The 9,152-nt window shown below is 54.8% G+C and overlaps 1 protein-coding gene across 1 annotated transcript in view; it reads left to right on the plus strand.

Annotated features, from left to right (window-relative positions):
- The window catches only part of DOCK2 (dedicator of cytokinesis 2), a 362,053-nt gene extending 353,515 nt beyond the window's left edge, over positions 1-8,538 (plus strand). Inside the window, exons 47-52 of the mRNA XM_019741000.2 lie at positions 1,374-1,511; positions 3,057-3,184; positions 4,090-4,261; positions 5,210-5,330; positions 6,875-7,017; positions 7,980-8,538. Coding sequence (XP_019596559.2) covers positions 1,374-1,511; positions 3,057-3,184; positions 4,090-4,261; positions 5,210-5,330; positions 6,875-7,017; positions 7,980-8,042 — 765 coding nt within the window. The 3' untranslated portion in view covers positions 8,043-8,538. The remainder of the gene's footprint in view (positions 1-1,373; positions 1,512-3,056; positions 3,185-4,089; positions 4,262-5,209; positions 5,331-6,874; positions 7,018-7,979) is intronic.
- Positions 8,539-9,152: the final 614 nt, after the last annotated feature.

A 9,152-nucleotide genomic window follows, 5' to 3' on the forward strand; every position in this document is an offset into this window, starting at 1 on the left:
CCCCATCCCGCACCCCGCCTTGCGGCTGTTACAGAGGCCCACTCACCCCGGAACAGGGAATTGCCCCTGGCTGTGTCCCTCCCACCCAGAGTCCCGGCACCCTAACTCTGGGTGAAGGCACGCCTTTTTGCATTATTACACACAGCAAATTGCTGTTCCTCATCCATTCCATTTATTCTTACAACTCATATTATTGAGTCCCTACTGTGTGCCAGGCAACAGAAATACAGGGCTGGACAAAATTGGGCCTGCCCCTCCTTAATTATAGATTACCAGACCTAACTGCTCTTGTCACAGTGTTTCAGCCCATCCCTCGGTGTTCGGCCTTGACTCCTCAGCTTTTCTCAGGTACCTGGTGCCTCCAATGCCTGAACCCCTCCTGGCTTCCCAAAGGCAGATTGGCCTCTTCTTATCAACTCCCTCCTCTAATCTGGAGGGTCAGTGTCCATCCTCTACCCACCTTCCACTTGACATGTTGTGGGTCAGGTTCGTCGGTGTCTCCTACTTTCACTGAAGGTTTCAGTTTCTGCTTTGCTTTGTTGTTTCGGGGAGACCTCCAAGAGAAAGAGGCAGCAATGTCTTTCTGTTACCAACCATGGAAAAGTTATCATAGTTCCTTCAAAATAATCTATTTCTACCACTTTGCGCACCCCATGTGATTCCCTGAGGCCACGACACTATCTCAGCTGCTCTCTGTAGAGGCCGCCATGCCTCGCGCAGTGGCTGTGCTTCTAGCTGCCGTGCAGACAGTATCCAGTGACCTCCTTTGTTGATAAGTAAGAATTTAACTCCCTCACCTCAGTCATCTCCTCCTCCTCCCTCATCTTCCCAAGGCTTTTGCATCCTTGTAAAACATTCCCTATTGGCTGGTTAGCTCCCCGATATTAGCACTTCCATTTCTTTCTTCAGCAGCCACATAAGGTACAGCCACATTTCCCATGTCGTGACATGGGGCTGTGCCCACGCCGCCTTTCCTTTCAGCGCCTCCCTCTGCTTTCTCCCAGCGTCTGACACGCACTCTTTCCCTTGTGCACCCCCAAGAACTTCTTGAGCAAGGCTTCAAGTCAAAGCAACAGAGTCCTGCCCTCTGGGCCCACACTCACCCTCAGACCCCTTACGGGGAAGACTTTACCACACATACAGCCTCTAATGGGGGCTCCAACCCTCCAGTGGGGCAAGGACACTGCCGGGCTTCCTCCCCCATGCAGAGCGAACCCCAAGGCTGTGGCTCGCCTCTGTCCCAGGGATGCTGACCCTGTGTGAAGGTCTCGGAGGAACCGAAGGTCTCAGCAGGCAGAGGACTTCAGCCGCTCTGTGGGGCGGCCGAGGCTGAGCCCCGCCTCGGGCTCACTGTCCACCACCTTTCTCTCCAGATCCCCTTCCTGGGAGCTGGGATTAAGATCCACGAGAAAAGGGTGTCAGAAAATCTGCGGCCCTTCCACGACCGCATGGAGGAATGTTTCAAGAACCTGAAAGTGAAGGTGGAGAAGGAGTATGGCGTCAGAGAGATGGTATGGAGGTCCCTGTGGATGGGAGCGGAGAGAGGGGTGAGGGGGGCTGAGGGAGGATGAGGGGCCAGAGCCAAGGAAACTGCCCTTGAGGAGAACGACCTGAGGGCCAGCGTCACAGGAGCAGATGATCCCAGGGAACCTCCCTGTAAACTGCGTTCCTCAAAAGTCACCCTCAGACAAACACCAGTTATAAAACGAGCCCTTAGCACTCAAGGGACTGTGCTAATAATAAAAGTTACATGGGTGAAGCACCTACTATGTGCCTTGTCTGATCTAAGCCCTTGACACCTACTAGATCATTTAGTCCTCACAAGGAGCCTGGGAGGTAGGAAGGATTTTAACCCCTTGTATCTCTTCTGGAGAGTCAGAGGTGTGAAGTAACTTGCCAAAGGCGACATAGCAAGTGAATGCAGGTCAGAATTTGTACCTGGTTCCCTTGGCCTCCAAAGCCAGTGCTTTGGGCCACTAATAAGCTCCATGGCCTAAAGAGGCACTTGGCCTGGTGCTCAGAGGGATGTCGCCTTTCTCCTTGTCCTCAGAAAGTGGAATCATAAAACATTGACTTTGTGTGGTCCCTAAGTGGCCATCCCCCACTGCTCTGATTTTCCAGACGGGAACACAGAGGCCCAGAGAGCGGAAGTGAGTTACTGGAATGGCGTAGAGGGGAGCTGAGGCATCCCGTTTTCTGGTAGAGTTGGTCCATGAGTCAGGTTGCCTGTTCTAACACTGCCTTCATGACACCCCGATACAATTCTGATGTGAACCACCAGACTTAGGTCAAATTTCAAGCGCAAAATCCTCCACAGACTCCCCTCACTTTAGAAGCCAGCCACCAGCTCCAGGGTTCCCAGGCCACCTACACCTCTGACCAGCTCGTTATAAATTTTGGGGTTCCCACTACCCCTTCAGGTTTCATAATGCCACAGAACTCAGGAAGCTGCTATACTTAGGATTACAATTTCACTGCAAAGGATACAAATCAGGACCAGCCAAATGAAGAGATGCATAGGGTGAGGTCTGGGAAGGTCCCTAATGCACAATTTGTGTCCTCAGGACACGTGAACCTGAGCATAAGTGTCCGGAGTTTTTATTAGGGTTTCATTACACGGGCATGATTGGATGAATCATTGGTCACATGATTTAAATCAATCTCCAGCCCCCACCCTCCCCGGAAGTTGAGCTGCCATTACAGGGCTCAAAGCCCCAGCCCTGTAATCACGTGGTTGGTCTTTCTGGCCTGGCCAGCCTCCACCCTGAGTCTTCTCATTAGCATAAAGGGCCACCACGAATAACAAACACTCCTGTCACTGGGGAAATGACAAGGATTTAGAACAAGGACTAAAGGCCAGCCAAATGCCCTATTAAACAACAAGCCCTGTAGCCTCAGCCTGCTAGGAAGGTGTGCTGTCTCCCTGCTCTGCCCCCCAGCAGCTCCAGGCCCAGGTGGAGGAGAAGGCGGCAGAAAGAGCAGGGGGAGGCACATGACTCCAGGGGCCACCTCGCCCTGGGGCCGGGCCGCTAACCAGCCTGTTCCCCCCGCTGCAGCCTGACTTCGAGGACAGAAGACTGGGCCGCCCCAGGTCCATGCTGCGCTCCTACAGGCAGATGTCCGTCATCTCCATGGCTTCCATGAACTCTGACTGCAGCACCCCCAGCAAGCCCACCGCTGAGAGGTCAGCCCTGCCCAAGGCAGCCCTACCCCCCTGCTGCCTGCCCAGCCCCCAGCAGAGACCCCTACTCCTTCTGCCCCAGGACCACCATCCTACCACTTTTCTGCCCTTCTGTTGGAAAGCCTTTCCCTACCTGGCACCTCATTAAAAGCCTCACAACCACCCTGTGAGGCTGCCATCCTAGTGGCATCATTAAAGGGCCATACAAGGCCTGAGAGGCAAGGCGGCTTTTCCTGCGGAGCCTGCAGAACTCACCCACAGCCCGCAGACGCCCTATCGGTGATCGCTGCCAGCTAGGCAGCCCCCACAGAGCCTGCTTCAGTCTGGAATCTTCTCACGGCTGCCCGGGGCCTGTCCCTCCCAACACCCCATCAAACAGCTCCTCCTCCTGTACCCGCCATACCTCCCTCAGGGTCCCCCTTCCTTTCCCCACAGAAAGCCCCCCTGGTTCCGCCTTCCTGGGGCCCTCTGCTCCACTCCGCTCAATTCAGCTACTGTAATAATAGATACTGTGAATCGAGCACTCTCCTTGGGCCAAGAGTGTGTTAAGGGGCCCTCTGGCCTCCCCTCGTGGCCACTCTGCAAGGCTGCTGCCCACATCCACATTTACTGAAAAGGAAATAATGGCTCAGAGAGGTTGAGTGATTTCCCCAATGTCATTCAGCTAAAAAATGGCAGTGTCTGAATCTGAATCCAGCTCCATATTTTTAACCTATTTTTCTCTTCTCACTGCCAGTCTTTCTTTGTATTTTGAATGCATGCAAATTAAGCCAGTGGCTCTCCAAACTGCCAGGTTAAACAATCTCCCTCTCGACCCTGCGCTGCCAGCTCAGTCAGCCGGGGTCCCTGCAAGGCAGTTCCACTGAGTTCTAACTGCAGTTCCCACTGCTGTCCCTCTTGCCCTTCAGCTTTGACCTGGAGTTAGCAGCCCCCAAGACCTCAAAAGTGGATCAGGAGGAGCCGATCTCCCCGGGGAGCACTCTGCCGGAGGTCAAGCTCAGGAGGTCCAAGAAGAGAGCCAAGAGGAGCAGCGTGGTGTTCGCAGACGAGAAGGCCGCAGCCGGGTCGGACCTTAAGCGGGTGAGCGGCTGAGCTAGTGGGCCTGTCCCCCCACCCTGAGCAAACCTCTACTGCGTGCCAGACGCAGGACCCGGGGCCCAGACACCGCCCCACTCCAGCCTCACTTTCGGGGTGAGGTGGGTATAACAGAGGCAGCATCCTGGACAGGGAGCTGGAGTGCTTGGCAGTGCCATGCCGCCTGGACGTGACAGAGCCGGGATTTGAACCCAGGCTGCCAAACTCGGGCCTGTGTGTCTCTTTTCTGCCATCACACAGGGCTTTGCGAGGCTGGGAGAAGCCGCGGGTTTCACCCAGTGAAAAGGACAGTAGTCTTCCGGCACTGGGCCAGGCGTTTCTACCTCTCCTGCCCTCAGTCCCCAGGCCCCAGAGCTATTTGAACCACTGACATCTCAGATTCCATTAGGAGCCCAGCCCCCCAGGGATGCAGAGATGAAAATCTCACTGCCCTGACTTTGAGAATTCTCATCTTTTAAACTAATAACTATTTAATCTGAGACTTGGGGCTATTGAGTACAAATCCTAGTTTCCCCCTGAAAGAGAGTTTTGTTGACGATGTTCTGGGAGCCTGGGAGGGGGAGAGGCATTAACTGTCCTGGCAAGGCGCCAGCTGAGATGTCTTCCAGTGAAGGAAGGATCCTCCACAAACTTCCCAGTAGGCCTCAGAGGGTACTCTTGCCAGGGGAGAAGGCTGGAAAGAAGATTTCTGTGTTTCACAATTCTAGGGGGCGTCATTCACATGATAGTCTAAAAGAATGCCATCTCCCCCATTCCCAGGAGTTGTATAGTATGCAACCTGTGCAACTGTACATGGCAGGCTGGCAAGGAATGATAGAAGACAGAATAAATGACTCCACAGAAGACGTGCCAAGCCCTCATCACTAACTTTTCAAGTCCAAAACTGCCTCATGCTAAGTCTTTGTGGTATGTGTGTGTGTTGTATTCATCCAGCTTTCCAGGAAGCACGAGTTCATGAGTGACACCAACCTCTCGGAGCACACGGCCGTCCCCCCCAGGGCATCCATCCTCTCTCAAATGAGTTTTGCCAGCCAGTCCATGCCCACCATCCCAGGTATGCACCGCGCCACAACCAGCACGGAGTTGTAGAGCTAATCCAGGCCACCAGACTGGGGGTGAAGAATGGGCATCCATACAGTAAAGTGGGCCAGGCATCCTGGGGACAAGAGGCTCTGCTCAGAGCAACCCTGTCTTCTGAACTGTCCCCACACCCATCCCTCTTGTGGGTGAAGCCATCCCAGCAAGCCTACCTGGAGCTGAGGCGGAGGCCTGCTGTCATTCTGGAGTCAGGAGTGACTGGGAATCCACTGGTCACACCAAGTAGCCCTGTGTTCTCAGTTAGCCAGGCCTCCCCAGGGGCCAGAAGTCTGCCCCTGATATGTCCCTGACCCTATGTTTCCTTTCTGGACCTGGAAGACTATTTGTGGAACTTACAAAAGTCACCACTACATCTTACAGTTGCAGAGTGCTTGGTGCATAGATGCTACCTATTTCCCCCATCACTCATTCATTGTCCCATGAGGAGGTCAGCAGCATGCAGACAACCATTCCTAATTCACAACGGGGGGACCTGAGGCCCTAACTGGGGACATGATATGACTAAGAGTGCTCCATCTGGCATGCAGCAGTCTCTAGCGTCTGCCTCTCCGTCTCTGTGCCAGGCTGTCTGTGCCAAGGACTAGGGCACAGAGGAGCCAGACAGACCAGTGCTGCCCCCAGGAACCCGGCAGGCGGGTCTCAGCGAAGATGCCGGCTATTTCCTGTGTGGTGACCGGTGCCAGGCCTTGTGTTTACTGCTTCTCCTTCATTATTTTCTTTACCCCTTGGTTCCTACCTATGAAGTAGATAATGTCATCAGCCCCATTGTATGGATGAGGAAACTGAGACACTAGGAATGCCAATTTCCTCCCTGTCACCAGCTAGTAAGTGGCAGAGGCTGGGTTCAGACTCAGGCCCTCTGCCCCTGAGCCAAGCCCTAACCACTGCCCGCCACACCAGGCAGGAGCCCCCAGAGGGAGGTGGTGTTTGTCTGGGCAGCCAACTGTTTCACTCTGGTCCTCTAGTAGGCCTCACAACACCCTCAATGTCTGTGCTTTTATCCCCACCTTGCCAATGTCAAACCGAGGGTCAAGAGGTAGCAGATTTTTCAGGTCTGTGTGACTCCCAGCTGGGGTCAGTAACTGCCAGCTCTTCCCACTGGGCCCTGCCTCTGGGGGAAATGAGAAATCCAGGTTGTTGATGTTGGAAGGTGAAGGAGGAGTGTGCTGACACTGTCTCCTCACCTGGCAAAAGGTCGCGTCCCCTGAGGAAATCAGGGCTCAGAGGCCTGGGGCCTTCCCCCAGCTCAGCCCCCAGGTTTCCAGCCCAGAAGCCCTGGAGAAGTCTTAATGGGGCCAGGCCATTGTATGGGGGTCTGGCGAGCCTCGCCCAAGAGGACAGCTTCAGTAGCCTCTCCGGGCAGGACATGGCCTCCAGCATCCTGCCTGGATTCTGTCCCCCGGCCTGTCTCCCATCTGCCTCCCCCAAGTCACCCATCCTGTCCCTGGGGCACCGCCTCTCCACATACCCACTCATGGCCGCTCTCCGCTCTCCTTCCAGCCCTTACACTGGCGGTGGCAGGTGTGCCCGGGACAGACGACACCAACTCTTCCCCCCGCCTCAGCCAGACCTTCCTCTCCCTCTCAGAAGGTGACAAGAAGACGCTCAAACGGAAGAAAGTAAATCAGTTCTTCAAGACGATGGTGAGAACCCAAATGGGTGGAAGGATATGGGGGGCGGGGGGAGAGGGGTGGGGTGAAGGGAGCCAAGAGGGCAACTCAGAGAGAGGAGCAAGTGGAGTGTGTGTGTGTGTGTGTGTGTGTGTGTGTGAGCACACGCGCACGTGCACGAGCACAGTCCCCAGGGAGGCATGCTCCGGGCCCTAAGGGCTGGAACGCTGGGCAGCAGTACCCAGAGTGCAGTTCTCCTCTCCGGCCCTGGCCTCTCCTCTAGCAGCGCTGAGCCCAGCTGGGCTGCAGGGAAGAGCCAGGGATGTGCAGGTCCTGGGACTCAGAACCGGTGCCAGACCCAGACCCGGTGCCCTGTGGCGCACCTGGCACAGCCGCAACAGGCAGCTGTCTCTGAGGCTGAAAGTGCTTTTCGATTGTTTTGCAAAAGTTTTTCTATTCAATTTATATTACAAAATCCTACTAATTAAAAGTTAGTTTCCTCCCTGAAACTAATAAGAAAAAAGAAATGAGTTTCCGAGACCTGAGTGTTCAAGTGCCATCTGCTGCTGTCACTGGTGGGTCACTGGTGGAGGTAAAGGAGGTGCCGTTGGCACATCTGACCCTCAGGTGCTCCCAAACCAGAGCTCCGTGCCTGGAATAATCGCAGGCTCACTGCGCATGTGCGGTCAGGCACCATGCTAAGCGCCTTCCAAACGCCCTCCCCCCCCCCACCCCCCACCTCGGGAGGGTGCTGGAGGCTCCCTGAACCCGGTGAGCGTAAGCGATGCGCCCAAGTTCACAGCGTCCATGAAGCACCAAAGCCTGTGCACTAAGCGCTGGGGGTGCTGCCTGCCTGGTCACACTCCAGGTCAGGGTCCCCCAGGCTCACTGGGATCCGTGTAGGGGCCCTTGGGATTGGGACGGGGGAGCCCCACTCCAATGCCTGTGAGAACCCTGTTTTGAGGTTGTGCTGCTGCTTGTCTTCGCCCACAAAGCTGGCCAGTAAATCTGCGGAAGAGGGCAAGCAGACCCCCGACCTACCGTCCTCTGACCTATGAGACGACGCTGCTGACCAGGGCTGTGCGTCGGGCGCCAGGAAGAGGAGATTCCAGAAGGAGAGGGACAGTGGGACATTGATGCCTGAAAAAGCTGCCTTCAGTCACAGGAAGCGGCCTGACCGGGGCCCCAGAACTTCAGTGGTCACAGACTGGCGTCTCTGGGAGCAGCGACGCAGGTGGCGGGTGAGAACCACCAGCCCAATTCTTGGCGGCACCGGGAACCTGTGTGAAGGCTTCCTCCGTTATGCTGTCCCCAGCAACCGAGGCACATCTCTGTATAACCCAGTTTCTTAGGTATGAAGAGCTGTATTTGTATTTCATTTTTCTAAACCCTAGCCCTTCATAGAAAAGCCTTTTAAACACTCTTTTATTTTATTTTTGGTTAAGTTTTGTAGTTTACATTTTTTTTAATACAACCACCAGTCCTTTTTCTAGCTCATCATCTCCAAAGTGTTACTGTTTCTTACTGACAATAAAAAATGGCCCTGTGACTCAAGTAAGCCCTGTTGCCTAATTCTGAAGTCAGGTGAATCCTTGAGGTCCCGATTGGGCAGGTGGCACCTGGAGACAGGAAGGCACAGGGCCTGCAGTGATGTTACAAGCCTGACTCCAGCTCGTCCCAGTGCCACATTTGCCCGCTTCGTTCGCCCCACCCCCGACAATCTTCTCCTTGACGCTAGTTCCTTGGAAGGGCTGAATGCTGGAGAATACAGATGCCAGTAAAGTCTTCCAGAATCTTCCTCGGGATCTGCATATGGATAGTTTCATACACCTTTCTCTGGGAAGAGATGGCAGGAACACGCAACCAAATACTTAAGATTAAGGAAAAGAGAGGGCTGAGGTCCAGGGAACGTATGGTCCAGCCTTTGCATTCATCACCAGGTCAGATATGGTGGCTTTTCTTGGAGGAACCCCAGGGGAGGCGAGGAAGTCCTGCACGCCAGGAGGAGAGGATGGGGACAGAGGCCACCTCCACATCCTCTGGGGACCGTGCAGGAACGGGTCTTGGTGGGAGGTGAGGACTCCATTGGGAAGGAAATTGATGCTGGGAGGATTTTAGGTGCATGGCAATGTGGGGCTGAGGTCCTGGGGAGGGGGAGGATGGGAGAT

The sequence above is a fragment of the Rhinolophus sinicus genome, linkage group LG10 (assembly GCF_036562045.2).
Source record: "Rhinolophus sinicus isolate RSC01 linkage group LG10, ASM3656204v1, whole genome shotgun sequence".
NCBI lineage: Eukaryota > Metazoa > Chordata > Mammalia > Chiroptera > Rhinolophidae > Rhinolophus > Rhinolophus sinicus.